This window comes from Brachyhypopomus gauderio, chromosome 12, assembly GCF_052324685.1.
Source record: "Brachyhypopomus gauderio isolate BG-103 chromosome 12, BGAUD_0.2, whole genome shotgun sequence".
Classification (NCBI taxonomy): Eukaryota; Metazoa; Chordata; class Actinopteri; order Gymnotiformes; family Hypopomidae; genus Brachyhypopomus; species Brachyhypopomus gauderio.
Window position 1 is genome coordinate 17,110,974 of NC_135222.1, and position 16,399 is coordinate 17,127,372.

The window sequence follows — 16,399 nt, forward strand, 5'->3', positions numbered from 1 at the left end:
CACTGGTGGACATTGGTGGATATTGGTGGACATTGCTTACATCACTCACTTTAGATGTGTGCATTGCATGGGTCTGTACTCAACACTGTATTGCACTGGGTCTGTACTCAACAATACTGTCACTCCAGTTTCCCAGAAACACTTTTTCTAGAATTTTATCTACAGATTTCTAGAATTTTAGGTGCCTTATACATGAAAGATATTTGACATATCTAGGTCATGTGACATATCTAACAGTCATGTGATCAAAAGCTGGCACCTAGAAGTCTGGTGTCTGATGAGTGTAGATGGAAGATAATAAAGAGATTAAATCAAACTCAATGGTGATGAACTTAAAGGAGGTTTATTGTATGACAAAATCTCATGATCTGTGTTCTTCTGTACAGCAGAAGAATGAGCTTTGTTTTATTGGTCATCAGTGTCAGGGGTCAACTTTTTTGGCCTCTTCTCATGAAAGCATGTGGGAATGGACATATGGGGTGAATAGAAGGAGGTATTTTCACAACCCCATGACATTGTGGGAAGGGGAACTCTATTTGTTCACTAGATCCTGGAAGCTCTGGTGTGGGTTCACTGTGTGGTAGATGCTGTTGGGGTGGGCGGGTGGGTTTTGTGGGATCTTTCTTGTGCTCGTGGTGGTCTCCATGGTGTTTTGGACCTCTGTGGTGTGGATGGTCTGAACGAACAAAACAATGTGAATGACCCTCTTCGTGATGATGCTTGTCATGGCCAGAGCCAGCATGGCCTGGACGCTTGTCATGGCCAGAACCAGCATGGTCTGGACGCTTGTCATGGCCAGAACCAGCATGGTCTGGACGCTTGTCATGGCCAGAACCAGCATGGCCTGGACGCTTGTCATGGCCAGAACCAGCATGGTCTGGACGCTTGTCATGGCCTGGATGCTTGTCATGGCCTGGACGCTTGTCATGGCCTGGATGCTTGTCATGGCCAGAACCAGCATGGTCTGGACGCTTGCCATGACCAGAACCAGCATGGTCTGGATGGTGGTGCCTTGAGTGGTACCAGTGGCCTTTTCGATGTCCACAGTGTCTCCTGAGAAATGGAGCATGGTGATGATGTGTTGTGTTCTGTAAGGAAGCAGAATAAAGTCACAACACAGCAACAGACCTTATCATGTGTTTAAAAGACGATGCTGCCTACCTGAGCCTCATAAACCTCACAGTCTACAGTCAGATCATCATTTCCAAGCCGGGAAGATATGCAGAAGCCATGATGCTGATGTTGGGAGACCAATAAAACTGCATTCACTCATTCACATTAACAAATGTGAATATTGTCATATTGTAATGTAGGGTTAGGGTTATAGGTCATATTTGTAATGTAGGGTTAAGATTAGGGGTATAACTCATATTGTAATGTAGGGTTAAGGTAGGGGTATAGGTCATATTGTAATGTAGGGATATGTATGGGGAAAATGTAGAGGGCTGGATCTATAAATTCATTACTAATGCAGTGAGCAAACGTGTTTGATATGACAAGTGTTCTTACAGCTTCTTGGTCACAGAGTGGCTGGCATGCGGTTTTGTCCTCTGTTTTATTTTTGTCTGAACACTCAGTCTCCACTATGGCAAACTCAGCAAAATAGCTCTGTCCAAACATCATATTGAACTGAAAAGACAATAGAAAACAGTGAATATAAAAATGTCAAACATGGATGAACCTTGGTGTGTGTGTGTGTGTGTGTGTGTGTGTGTGTGTGTGTGTGTGTGTGTGTGTGTGTGTGTGTGCGTGTGTGTGTATGTGTGTGTGTGTGTGTGTGCGTCTGCTTTTTTTAATGTTCTGAATGACTTTGCAACTATGGCACAGATCCACATTGTCACTTTGAATCAGACCTGTGAAGTTATTCTTCCCACTTCCAGCAGTTTGAAGTGTGATTTGTGGTTCGACTCATTGTTGAACTTCTCCAGGGCGACTGTCACACTCTCTAGGCCTTTGGGGTCATGCAGGGGTAGAAGAATGGGGCAGTCGGGGCAGATTCTGACCAGCTCTGCTACGGAAGCTGGAAACAAAATGTAAAATTATCAGCTTTAAATTAAACTTTGACAATATGGACTAAAGCATATAAAAAAATCTTTGCTTAGGCTACTGCCTCCATGAACCGGACCCGGATAAGCGGAGGAAAATGGATGGATGGATGGATGGATATAAAAACAGAGATGACCATCACACAGGTGACTTACACACCCGGTTGTTACAGGTGTACTCTTACATACCTGGATCTGTGTCACAGGTGTACTTGGGTAGGTGATGTGTGTACCTGGCTCTGTGTCACAGGTGTACTTGGGTAGGTAATGTGTGTACCTGGCTCTGTGTCACAGGTGTACTTGGGTAGGTGATGTGTGTACCTGGCTCTGTGTCACAGGTGTACTCTTTGATGCCTGGCTTAAATTTCCCTCCACAAATTGTCACATTGCACTTTGCTGTTACCTTCTGAAAGGCAGAAGAGTGACATTTGAGCATCCCAAAATTTAAGAAATTTGAATCAGGGACACTAGCTGTAAAACTTTTATTTTAATAAACAACAACATATCAAATATGTGTCTGGTTGTGTCCGGTTTACCATTTGCCCGATTGGTCTGAGCTCACATTCGTCAAAAGGTTTAGGGTTCACAATATGGCACTTTGTTTCCTCTAAGGTCAGAGCCATCACAACCTCACAGGGATCCACCTGCAAGAGCTCTCATCCCGTTAAAATGGCATCCACACACACACACACACACACACACACACACACACACACACACACACACACACACACACACACACACACACACATATCACATTTGTTTTCTTCTCTGCAGCACTCACCTCCTGAGCTGTGCGGCTGTCCACGTTCACTAGCTTGAACTTGTAGCCATGGTGGTGATGTTCGTTAATGAAGTGCAGTGCTTCGTTGGTGGCGTTCGTGTCCTGTTCCTGGGGGCAGGTGTAGGACGCAGGAGTGGCCGTGCAGTCTGTAAGTAGCGCCTGCGACAGGGCCGCCAGCATCAACAGTCCTCTCATGGCAGTGGAGTGTCACCCACAACTGGGAGACGAACCCCACCAGCTCACACTCACTCTCCTTTATAGATTAGAGGGATGCACGCAAAAGTAAACAGTTTTATGTCAGCTGCCAATGAAATTGCTAAAACAAACAGATCACAGAGGTCACAGAGGGCACTGCAGAACAGACTGATCCTAATGCAATCTGCAGAGTGCTCTGCCAGGTTTTTTTTTATAGAATATAATCACCATGTATTTTTAAAATTCCATCTTATAATCCATCTTTTATCTAGAATCCCACTGATGTGTTAGAAAGCTACTTTACTAAGAGATTAGGATTAGTAATGTAATTAGTCATTAATGTACCCACCATGTATCTTCAGAGTGCAGTAATTAACAAACAAACTCCTGCAGGTGTTCAGGGACTGTGTGGACTAAGCATTACCCAAGGGCTGTGAAACACGACTTACACATTTGATTTGCAAAAGAGCTTTTCATTGAATGAAGTTGGTAAAAGATCAATTAACAATGTGAATTATTAACTTGTGTGCCTTGGGGTGGGTAGAAAGGTTAAAAAACATTTAAAAAATAACCTTAACCCACTGATTGCTTCACAGAGCCAAAAGATAAGATGATCTTGCCCCATACAAAACACCTATATACAAAAACACTTCTATACAAAAAAACTTCTATACAAAAACACCTCTATACGAAGACCATATAAATGGGAATTTTATATACCTGCATGACTTTGAGTGTTTTGGAATCTTTTCAAAGTGTTTAACCATAATGTCACAATATTACAAACAACAGAAGACCTACTATGATTCCTTGGTCACATTAATATACTACAAACCGGACCCCAAAAAAGTTGGGACACTAAACTAATTGTGAATAATAACTGAATGCAATGATGTGGAGATGGCAAATGTCAATATTTTATTTGTAATAGAACATAGATGACAGATCAAAAGTTTAATCTGAGTAAATGTAACATTTTAAAGGAAAAATATGTTGATTCAAACTTTCACAGTGTCAACAAATCCCAAAAAAGCTGGGACAACTAACAATAAGTGGTTGGATAAAGGAAATTGAGCATATAACAAAGAGCTGAAAGACCAATTAACACTAATTAGGTCAATTGACAACATGATTGGGTATAAAAAGAGCTCAGAGTGTCAGTGTCTTTCTGAAGCCAAAATGGTAAGAGGATCACCAATTCCACCAATTCCACCATTGTTGTGCAGCAATACCTGAATGGTGTTACCCTTCATCAACCGGTTATCATCATCAACCGCGCATAACATCATCAAAAGGAACAATAGGTGTGCGTAAGGGTCAAGGCCGTAAAACTCACTGCACCTCAAACAGGAATGCCACTGTCAAGGAAATAACAGAATGGGCTCAGGAATACTTCCAGAAAGCATTGAACACAATCCACTGTGCCATCCGCTGTTGCCAGCTGAAACTCTACGGTGCAAAAAGGAAGCCATTTCTAAGCAAGCTCCACAAGTTCAGACATTTGCACTGGGCCAGGGGTCATATAAAATGGAGTGTGGCAAAATGGAAGACCAATGGTCAAATGAGTCACGATTTAAAGTTCTTTATGGAGCAATGGGACGCCATGTCATCCGGACCAGAGAGGACAAGGATAACCCAAGTTGTTATCAATGTTCCCTTCAGAAGCCTGCATCACTGATGGTATGGGGTTACATGAGTGCTTGTGGCATGGGCAGCTTGCATGTCTGGAAAGGCACCATTAATGCAGAGAACAATGTTCAGGTTGTAGAACAACATATGCTCCCATCTAGACGTCATCTCTTTCAGGGAAGACCCTGCATTTTTCAACAAGATAAGACCACATTCAGCAGAAATCACATCATGGCTATGTAGGAGAAGGATCCGGGTACTGAAATGGCCTGCCTGCAGTCCAGATCTTTCACCTATAGAGAACATTTGGCACATCATATAGAGGAAGGTGTGAAAAAGAAGGCCCAAGACGATTGAGCAGTTAGAGGCCTGTATTAGACATGAATGGGAGAGCATTCCTATTTCTAAACATGAGAAAATGGTCTCCTCCGTCCCCAGACGTCTGTTGAGTGTTGTAAGAAGAAGGGGGGATGCCACACAGTGGTAAAAATGGTCTTGTCCCAACTTTTTTGGGATTTGTTGACGCCATGAAATTATACTATAAATTATACTATATACTATTATTACAATTATTATTATTATTATTATTATTATTATTATTATTATTATTATTATTATTATTATTATTATTATTATCACTACTACTACTACCATTACTATTATTACTACTACTACTATTTGTAACGTTCTCGAAGGAGGAGGCACGACGAGCGTCGAACGGTGCACATGAAATTTTAATGACGACAAACAGGTGTAAGCTCCGTGCAGAGGATAAGTACACACTTCTGACACTCACACAGGCACGAAACTTTAGACAAAGACGAGCACAAGACATTGCGCGAACGCACATTAAATAGGTGATTGACACATACCCTCGTGATCTCGAGACAAGGCACAGGTGAGACTACGAACATGCTTACAGACAACCCACACCCACGGAAGTACAAATATGGACACAACGGCACGCAGACGACACAACACGCCCACAGGGAAGGGTCCGGAGCCGTGACCGTGACACTATTACTTCCTTTACTACTTTTACTACTTCTATTACTACTATTACTCATACAAATACTACTACTACTACTACTACTACTACTACTATTACTACTATTACTACTACTACTACTACTACTACTATTACTACTATTACTACTACTACTACTACTACTACTACTACTATTACTACTACTACTACTACTAGTACTACTACTACTATTACTACTACTACTACTACTACTACTACTATTACTACTACTACTACTATTACTATTACTATTACTCCTATGACTCCTGATCTTGTGCAAAGAAAAGCTGCCACACAACAAAAGTTAAAATCTCTCATCAATGAAAAAAAAACACCTTCTCAGAAGGTCAACTAAAAAGTATCTCATCTAAAAACAGTACTCTCACAGAGCACTCTTAGCACTCTCACAAAGAACACACTCACAGAGCACTCTCAGAGAACACGTTTGTAAAACACTTTCATGTTGCATTATTAGATGGGCTTTACAGCCCTTTTAGAAAGCACTCTCAAACAGCACTTTATCTTTGTTGGAAACCATTTAGTTCAAATGCATCAAGAAACAGGCGAGTAACCAACAACCGTCATTGTTATAGCATCAGTGGAGGTGAAGTCAGCAGTTCACACCAGTCACACTAGTCACTGTCTCCATTATCACTGATAACTTGACATGATCTGTGGCTTGGCCTTTTCTGCTTAGTAAACAGGGCCTAATTTCAACATCATACCACTCATACAAGTGAAGAATGATTTAAAGCAAATGCAATGAGACAGCACATAATACACAGTATAGGGAGAATACACAAGCATGTTGAAATGATGATTAAATTAAATCATATGTGTAAATGACCTTCTGATTTGGAGCTTCCTTCAGGGCTGTGGACACATACATGATCAACTGTCCCCTATTCACAGATTATACTGACCAGTGGTAGGAAATAACAGTGGAAAATATATTTGATTTTGATATTTGATTATGGACTACATTTCCATTTTGCAAATGTTCCCGATTATTAAATAATGAATTCATGTAGTCACATTTCAAGGGTATTTTATACTACTTCACGAAATCATTTTTTTGTTTAATATTAACTGCTATGACATTTTAAATGTTGCATAAACATTTACAACATTTACAAAAATATAAAAATGCATATACTGTATATGCCAATAATAATACTTTCACCAGAAGTTGGTACCACACCGTGTTTTAATAAAAGCTATATATTGTCCTGGATGCTTTGGGCGTGGGTTTGTGTCGTCTACGTCTAGTTATGTCCATATATGTACTTCCGTGGGTGTGGTTCTATGTAGCATTTGCGCTGTATGTTTCATATGCTAATAAACTTCAGTGTGCAAACCTGCAACTCGTCTCCACATTCTCCAGCCTCTAGCCCACGTTACAATCTGAAAGAGACTACATATTTAGAAATACAGAGGAACTGCTGCTTAAATGTATCTTTATTTAAAGTATGAACATATTTTAGAGAAAAAAACAGAGCAGGTCTTTTCTCTTGTCCTGACACAGTTGAGATTTAGGTGTGTTCCAGATTTGGTTTAGTTAACAATGTTTAATGTTTGAATATACAATACATTGGCATTTAATAAGTTATATATTCTACCATTTCTGAATCTATTATTCTTTTCTTTAATTTTCTTATAATTCTATCTGATCTCATAAATAATCAGAATTCCTGTAATTTCAACAAATTTTATTAAATTTGAGGCATATAATCTCTTTGAGGATTGTTATATGAGGTGCTGTGTTCATTTCTCCGTGTTTCTGAGGAGGTTTTATGGTGTTTTATGGTGTTTGGATGGATGTCTACACAGTAGTGTAGCGAGAGACTCCGGGGCAGGAGCGGAACGCTGATGGTGTTCCAGGGAAAATGCTGAGGAATGTGGGGTTAGGTGCATTCTGGGAATCTCGTGGTGCGTGTCTTTTCTGCCGCAGAGCTGCATAGTGGAAGTCATGCGGAGGTCTGGCGATTCGCACGGACCCAGCCAGCTCTTCTGACGAAGCAGATTCGTCCTCCTCAGACTCGCTCGACTCACTGGAGGCTGGGGGAGAGGAGGCCTGGGGCAGAGGCAGCTCCGCACCATGGGGAATAACCTGCTGCACTGACTCCACCAGCCGTGAGTCCCCCGGGTCCGCATCTTCAAATGTTGGGGTGTGGCCATCAGGAATGAGGGGCGGGGCAGGTGGAGAAGCCTGTCCAGCCAGCGCTCGTCTGGAAGACCCGATGTGCTACAAGGTAACAACAGAGCAGAGCTGATTGAGCATGTCGTCGCAAAATGGAAGGTAGAGAGTGGAGGGAAGACAGTTGTGGTCTTGGGGAAGGACACTGGGACAGAGGTGTTGCTCTGTTAGTTTGGGCTGGGTTGCCCCCTATGCCCCCCCCCCCCGGACAGATGATTCTTGAGCAACTGCTTTCAGGACTGTTTTAACTCTCTCACCCCATCTGCATCTTATTCACCATCACTTCAGAGCTTGGAAAGTTTTCCTTTCAAGAAAATAAACTTTACAGAACATGAATTCTTAGTCTGACATGCAAATGAATTTTTATGGTACCTGAGGGTGGAATATTTCACAGGACACCTCAATGCTTGTCTGGTCGCTGGTGGTGTTGATTACCGCCCCAGTGCAGAAACCGACGGGCTGAAAAAGGACAGCAGCAGACAGGAGGGGTGGGAGGGGTGAGCAGACGGGACAGGGTGAGCACAGGGAGGGGTGAGCACAGGGAGGGGGGAGCACAGGGAGGGGTGAGCACAGGGAGGGGTGAGCACAGGGAGGGATGAGCACAGGGAGGGGTGAGCAGACGGTACAGGGTGAGCACAGGGAGGGGTGAGCACAGGGAGGGGTGAGCACAGGGAGGGGTGAGAGCACAGGGAGGGGTGAGCACAGGGAGGGGTGTGCAGACGGGACAGGGTGAGCACAGGGAGGGGTGAGCAGAAGGGACAGGGTGAGCACAGGGAGGGGTGAGCACAGGGAGGGGTGACCAGACGGGACAGGGTGAGCACAGGGAGGGGTGAGCACAGAGAGGGGTGAGCACAGGGAGGGGTGAGCACAGGAGCAACACACAAGCCCTGAAACACAGCTGCACTGGACAACAAGGGACAACTTCTGTTTACGAATACAGATTGGTGTTACTGACCCAGTTACTCACAGCCATAACAGTAGCCATAATCCATCCGATACCAAATTGTTCATATACATAAGGCCAGTCATGAAGAGTCCCGCAGAGTCAGGACTGTGTTCCAGTACTCACCCCTCCTCCGGTTCCTGCTGGTGCACACAGCACCTCCTGGCCCGGTACCAGCGAGCACTCCTGCACCGTGTACTCTACAAAGATGCCTGGAGCAGGGCTTACCTGAAGAAGACAATACATCGCACAGTTTAACTAGCACTCACCTGAATTACTCATCTGAACCACTCACCTGAACCACTCATCTAAACCACTCAACTGAATCACTCGCCTGAACCACTCACCTGAATCACTCACTTAAACCACTCCCCTAAACCACTCACCTAAACCACTCACCTGAATCACTCACTTAAATCACTCCCCTAAACCACTCCCATAAACCGCTCATCTGAATCACTCACCTAAACCACTCACCTAAACCACTCATCTGAATCACTCACCTAAACCACTCACCTAAACTACTCACCTAAATCACTCACCTAAGCCACTCACCTAAACCACTCACCTAAATCACTCACCTAAACCACTCACCTAAACTACTCACCTAAATCACTCACCTAAGCCACTCACCTAAACCACTCACATGGACAACTCACCTAAACCACTCACCTGATTCACTCACCTAAACCACTCACCTGAATCACTCACCTGACCACTTAGTTAGCAATACCACAGCAGCAATGGATATTTTCCCAGCTGTATTTTATAAGTCACAAATGTCAAATAAATATAAAATGTAATATAAATGTAGGCAGCAAATGAATTTGGAACATAAAGCCTAATTCAGCCATAACAGTATCCATAATCCATCTAAAAAACCAGTGAAATTAAATCATGTCATGAAAGGTGCAATCCTGATGCCACTGTTACATGATTACCATGTATGTATATGAAGTTAATGAATTCCAAAGTAATTAAAAGCAAATGAATTGAATTATTTTCCTATATTGACATAATTATTATGCTGAGTTGGTAATCAGAATTTAATGTATTCTATCATTTGTAAGTTAATAATGGGGCAGTTGATTGCATGAATATTTCATATATTCACAATATATAATAAGGCTGTGAATCTTGTTGCATGTTGTTATACAGCTAATGGTTTAAACCACTCACCTGAAACACTCACCTGGACAACTCACCTAAACTACTCACCTGATCTACTCATCTGGACCACTCACCTGAACCACTCACCTGATCTATTCACCTAAACCACTCACCTAAACCACTCACCTGAACTACTCACCTGAACACTCACCTGAACACTCACCTGAACTACTCACCTGAACCACTCACCTGAACCACTCACCTGAATCACTCACCTAAACCACTCACCTGAACTACTCACCTGAACCACTCACCTAAACCACTCACCTAAACCACTCACCTGAACTACTCACCTAAACCGCTCACTTGAACTAGGGCTTTGGACATCAGCTGCTATTTATAAATAACTGTAGTTACATGTGACATTTAATATGTATAGTTTTGGAAAATGTTCTGGAATATTCCAGATTTAATTGAACTAAATAGGGCAAGTATGTTGGTTCATCCGTGTGGGACTGTGGGACCATGAGCAGGTTCAGGACAGCACCTGCTGAGAGGCCCTGGTAATGGTGGCCAGTGTGAGTCTGCTGGGTAAGGTGCTCTGGTGGTTGTATTTGTGGAGGGTCGTCTTAGCGCCAGACACTGCAGTGTCACTGTCCAAAGGCAACAGTAGGGGGCAGTCTGGACATGTACTCTGTAACTTTTCAGGAGGATCTAAGAGATACAGACAGAGAAGCCGACTCAACTTTAATATCTCTACTGTATTAATTGAGCAGTATGAAATTTAGCTCATGAGTAGACTGTAAGCCTCAGGGAACTGTGTGGTGAAGGAGACCTGGAACAAGAGTGCAGTCATAGCTGTGTAGGTAGGTGAATCCGTCTGCTGTGTGCAAAATCGTTGTGTTGCAATTCCCAGAGATTTGCTGCAACCAACAATAAAAATCCCCTTTTCCAGATATCAGCAAGAACACGAGTTAGTACTGCATCAAGAGCTTTAACTTTACATTACTGTATTGTTACTGTTACATTTGTGTACTATGTTACATTACTGTGTTGTTACTGCTACATTAGTGTGTTATTACTATGTTTCACTACTCTGTTATTTTACATTACTGTGTTGTTACTGTTACATTAGTGTGTTATTACTATGTTACACTACTCTGTTATATTACATTACTGTGTTGTTACTGTTACATTAGTGTGTTATTACTATGTTACACTACTCTGTTATGTTAGTGTTACGTTACTGTGTTACTGTGTTACATATGCAAAATGTTATTTTGTTACATTATTGTGTTACATTTCTTTTTAAGTACTTGGAGTCTATCAGTAATACATTAAACTAGATCCAAAAAGCCAAACAGGTAGAAGCAACCAGTCTGTGATAGTGCAACTGTGCAAACAATAGCATGGGCTTCTCCTACAGCGTGGACCTATCATACAGCACCAACGCTTCAGTGGGTAAAAGTGTCTCTGGGAGTGAGGAAATTATAACGCATTCATTCTATGAAACTGTTTCTTAAGGTTATGAAATAAACTAATTAATTAACTTAGGTTTGGAGGAGGAGTTCTGGATAGATTTGAAATATTTTGTGACATGATAAGTTTTAGTCTCAGAAACAGCTCACTGTCTCCATGAACGGCCTTATATCACATCGCTTCCACGATTTGGGACTGAGGACGTGACACTTGGTCTCTAGAACATCCAGATCAAGATAGTAGACCTTCCCGGCTGGGCCCTGAAATCAGCAAACACACACACTGAACCTGCAGCCTTCAGACCACGCATTAACATAAGCACATAGCCTGACCTCTACACATAGCCATGAGTTCACAAATCATAAAAATAAACAACTTATACATATCATTCCATAGCTTGGCATATGAAAAATGTTGATTGTTGTAACAACTGAGAAACACTTGTTGCAAAGATTCAGATGAAGATACGTGGCTAATGAAGCCACGGATGTCTTCTCTGTTACCTGGCAAGGATGCACATTATACTGTTTCTGCTTGTTTGGTTGTAAATGGTAATTGTAGATCACTCTTAACCACACATGAGAGAACTCACCTGAGGATGAACATGAACGTTGTGAACTCTGTTGAGCGCAAACTTGTATCCTATGTGTCGGTCTTTGTTGATGTAGGTCATGGCGAGCTGAGACAGCTTCTCCACACTCTTGTCATTACAAGGCATCTGTGTCACATGTGTGGCCTCGGCACACACAACACACACAACATGCAGAGCCACAAACACCCAGCTCACTCGTGGCATTTCTAGCTTCCCTGTTTTTGAACCAGTTTAAGTTAAGCAGCTATTTTCCCCCAAATGCTGTTCTCTACGTGCTTTTATGTTCAGAAACAAACACTCAACCTGGACTTTGGTATAGATTAACAAAACATCCACTGCTGAACAGATGCCAAGATCATTCAGGCTATCAGTCACCTAATGCCCATATGCATGTCTTTAAAAAAGTCTTAAATCTTATACCTACTCCTTGTGCAAAAACCTCCACATCTGTACAGTCAGATTCACAGTACTATTATGTCTAGTTAAACATTTGATCTGATCTAAAGGACTGATTGTCTTGTGTGATACATTATTTACCACATGAGGGCGCTACATCTCTCTTGTATGATATCCTGAAGAGATTTGATCAAGAGTTTGGACTGATATGTCTCGTGGTATTTCTAACTAAAGACAGGGTATGTGTGTGCAGGGTATGTTTAACCAATTAAACCTACATTTTTATGTATATCATTAATTCGATTTAAACTTGAAGAGTAACAAGGTGGAAGTATTTAGGCTGCTCCACCTGTCTGTCCTCTAATTAGACTGGATCAAAACTTATATTAGTATATGTGTCGGTGTGTGTGTGTTTGTCTTAGTGTTTGTCTGTGTGTGTTCATGGTAGGCAATGTCTGTGTCAGTGAGTGTGTGAATATTTCAGTGTGTGTAAGTGTATTTCTGTGTGTGTTTGTGCTAGTGAATGTATGTCTGTATGTGTATATACAAGTATATATCATCTATCAGTGGTTTGTAATGTAACATAAATGTGATGTTACATTATTAAATGTCTGAGCATATTTGAATGTTTGTGTTCAATTTTTTTGTGATTTGTTCATGGTACTTCATTACCAAAATACATGTCCCATAATATGAGCATGTTTTTAACCCCCAAATATGCTTCAGAAATTATGTGTGCATTACACAATGATTCTGTCCTGTACAGCAGTTAATCTGTTTACACAATGTTTCTCTTTATTGGAATGTGAAAACTTTAGGAGACCTTGTAATCTGCTCTGCTGGCTCAAATATGGCCTGTGTTTAAACATTCTCTCCCCACAGACCCGGAGCACAACCAGAGGTCATAATCATAGTACTCTCATCTTGCTAACTGAATAAATCCATATTTATAGGCTTTAGTAATATGATTACACATATTTTGTGCAAATTACTTATTATACTGCCCCTGTCACTGCCCCAACCCTGTTCCTGCCCCTTCCCTGTTCCTGTCCATGCCCCTAACCTGTTCCTGTACCTGCCCCTACCCTGTTCCTGCCTCTACCCTGTTCCTGCCCCTACCCTGTTCCTGCCCCTGCCCCTACCCTGTTCCTGCCCCTGTACATGTGCTCCACATTTTATGTTTGCTATTAGACCCACTTTCTGCTTCACCTGCAAAATTACAAAATGACTGCCAACTGGGAGAGTAATCACAGGACAGTTTACAACACAGTCATTCAGCCATGGACGAGCCACATGCCCTATACACCCCATGCCCTATATGTTCTAATGATATAAACAGAAATAATATCATGCATAAAAACACCATTCGACTGAAGTATGTGGTTGTGTGTGGAAAAAAATCATGAATGCTTCTTAATAATTAAGATAAAACTTAAAAGAGTTTATGAGACACATTAGTCACATTTCAATTATATTGTTAAAGTCTTTCAATTTAAAGTTAACGTGTGCATGCAGAGCTTCTAAACTCTATATTTATATATTTTAGTCATCATATTGTTTATTTTAATCAGATTACATTCATTATTGTGTATTCACTCACTTATGTAGGCTAAACGCTGCACCGATAAAAGAACCAGCGTACTGTTTTTGGAACCGGAAAATAGCATGATCAAAATAATTCAAATATTCCAGGACTTTTTCTTTTTTTCTTCAAAACTAGACTTTCGATTTTGTGAATATCAGTCCTTTGTCTCGAAAGTTAAAGTATTTTTTTAAATAGAAGTTTTGGTTAGATCCTTTTGGCGAGCGATGAGGTGCCGCACGTGCGGCCGCGAGGGGAGTGTCCTTCCGCTCTCCAGCGCAGGCGGCGCGCGCCGGACGCACTTTTCACGCGCTCGAATTTCATAATTCACACAGGACTTATATAGTGTCTATAGGAAGCACTGCGTGTATATCAACATCATCAACCCTCGTCTAGAACGGGACCATGTTTTCCGCCAAGGTTTTGTCGATGCTTCTGTGGTGTCTCCAGTTGACGGTCGCGCGGAGGATTGGTGCTGAAGATGGAGAGATTTTGGAGAAGATGAGCAGCGCGAGATGCAGCTCGCGCTGCCTTACCCTGCACATGACGCAGCTCACGGCCGCGTTTAAACATCTGCAGGTGGGAGAGTTCGTCTTTACACAACTAGACACCTCAGAACACCTCACATGTCTTATTCACTTTATTAGTCTTATTTTCTACTTAAAGCTCGTTGTTATTGCGTCTGTATCTTTCCTTATTTTGGCGCAGTTCACTCCAAAGTCAATTAAGTGTTATTTCCCCCCTTTAAACAAAGGTAACCCACCGTGAAAATCACAAGGGTAAAATCTATCTTCAGGTTCACTGCATATGTGGAAATTTAGAAGGGTGGGAAACTCGTTAAGTTTGCTTCCAATTTGCTGTCCGCCTAGTTTCTGGGCTTGTGGCGGTGTTTTCCCCACAGGTCGTGTCCACCTAGGTCATTAAGTGTGGCCCCTCAACTGGAAATGGTGTGCTAGCTGAGATTGGGGTGCTGCAGCATGTTTGATTAAGTGTAAAAGATTTTTCCTTACCATCAGTGGAAATACAGGGAAAGTTGACAAGGTTTCTACAGTTAAGTTAACTGATAACAGATATTTTCTCTGTCTTCCTCTGTTCCATCGTCCATCAGTGTATTTTTGTAAGTGAAGTCATTGCGTATTTGCAGTTATTTAAAAGGATTAATTGATCTCCTGGGTTCTTTTCATTGGTTAGTTTGAACCAACATCTCACCCTAATCAAAGCCACATTGTGATACATGTATGAGCTGTGAAGTCTCTTGCTCACATTTGGCAGTGTCTCCAGTTGTCACTTCATACTCCACAAGAAGCTTGAGGTCATGAATGTGTGTGCGCATGCGATTCCGTGTGCATTTGAATGTGCATGTGGGTGTGTGTGTGTGTGTTCATGTCTGTGTGTCTTAGTGTGAGTGTTTGTGCATCTGTTAGTATGAGTGTGTGTGTGTGTGTGTGTGTGTGTGTGTGTGTGTGTGTGTGTGTGTGTGTGTGTGTGTGTGTGCATGCACGCACGTGTGGGCATGTGTGTGCACAAGCACGTGTGTGTGTGCGCATGTGCATACATGCACAATGAGACTAATTACTCCTGATGTAGCAGTAGGGCCAAGGTCTGTATGATTCTCTGTGGTGTAGTTTGTAGTTTTCACCTATAGTCCCTGCTTGTTCTTTCTGTTATTAATGTGGTGAATGCACAGAAAAAGCAGCTGAGAGAAACTGGCTGACAGAGACTGGAGTGAGAAATGATAGAGAGAGACTGAGACTGAAGTGAAATATGACAGAGAGAGAGACTGGAGTGAGACAAGACAGAGAGAGAGACTGGAGTGAGACATGACAGAGAGAGAGACTGGAGTGAGGCATGACAGAGAGAGACTGGAGTGAGACATGACAGAGACAGAGAGATTGAAGTGAGATATGAGAGAGGGAGAGAGCAAGACAGAGAGAGAGAGAGAGACAGAGAGAGGTAGAAAGGGAGAGAGATAGGGAGAGGACATATATTGGCTGTGTGGTGCAGCAAATAGGTAAAATGCCAGATTCATATTACACATGTTTTTAAATTCTGGAGGGTTTAGATTGTTCTGTTTCCTGTCTTCATAGCGCTCAGTAAACCTAATTACAATGACAAATTGTATTCATACGCTATGTGTAGTATGCACAAAATACTGTTTTATTGATTCAATATTGATGACATATTAATGGCTGTTTCTGAATGAACCACATGAATCATAAAATCAGAAGAAAAATATGAAATGGATATAGGGGTAACATTATTTCCATTAAGGAACCTTTCCTTGGATGCTGTTCTCAGTGGCATTAACTGTGTTGGTTTCTGAGCTTGTGTGAACAGAAATCAGTATGAAAAGTTGAACTGCGTTTGTGCTGTTATCTACTGACTCTGTGCAGACTGGTGTTTGCTGTGCATTTGACTCA

At 42.0% G+C, this 16,399-nt stretch overlaps 3 protein-coding genes across 3 annotated transcripts in view; 1 reads left to right on the forward strand and 2 right to left on the reverse strand.

The window, feature by feature from the left end:
• Nucleotides 1-347: 347 nt before the first annotated feature.
• ahsg1 (alpha-2-HS-glycoprotein 1) lies at nucleotides 348-3,034 on the reverse strand. The gene is made up of 7 exons (XM_077024162.1): nucleotides 2,830-3,034; nucleotides 2,582-2,689; nucleotides 2,367-2,451; nucleotides 1,854-2,020; nucleotides 1,510-1,629; nucleotides 1,162-1,236; nucleotides 348-1,088 (listed from the first exon to the last, which is right to left on the reverse strand). The coding sequence occupies exons 1-7, from the start codon at nucleotides 3,022-3,024 to the stop codon at nucleotides 429-431; spliced, it is 1,410 nt and encodes a 469-aa protein (XP_076880277.1). The 5' UTR covers nucleotides 3,025-3,034; the 3' UTR covers nucleotides 348-428.
• A 4,155-nt stretch (nucleotides 3,035-7,189) lies between these two features.
• Nucleotides 7,190-12,434, reverse strand: LOC143527961 (fetuin-B). Its single transcript, XM_077023365.1, has 7 exons — nucleotides 12,002-12,434; nucleotides 11,559-11,669; nucleotides 10,766-10,853; nucleotides 10,478-10,644; nucleotides 8,947-9,048; nucleotides 8,250-8,336; nucleotides 7,190-7,925 (listed from the first exon to the last, which is right to left on the reverse strand). Exons 1-7 carry the CDS (start codon nucleotides 12,203-12,205, stop codon nucleotides 7,503-7,505), a joined length of 1,182 nt encoding a protein of 393 aa, XP_076879480.1. The 5' UTR covers nucleotides 12,206-12,434; the 3' UTR covers nucleotides 7,190-7,502.
• Nucleotides 12,435-14,242: 1,808 nt separating this feature from the next.
• The window catches only part of anos1b (anosmin 1b), a 32,843-nt gene continuing 30,686 nt past the window's right edge, over nucleotides 14,243-16,399 (forward strand). The window contains exon 1 of the mRNA XM_077023364.1: nucleotides 14,243-14,558. Within this exon, the coding sequence (XP_076879479.1) occupies nucleotides 14,385-14,558 (174 nt within the window). The 5' untranslated portion in view covers nucleotides 14,243-14,384. The remainder of the gene's footprint in view (nucleotides 14,559-16,399) is intronic.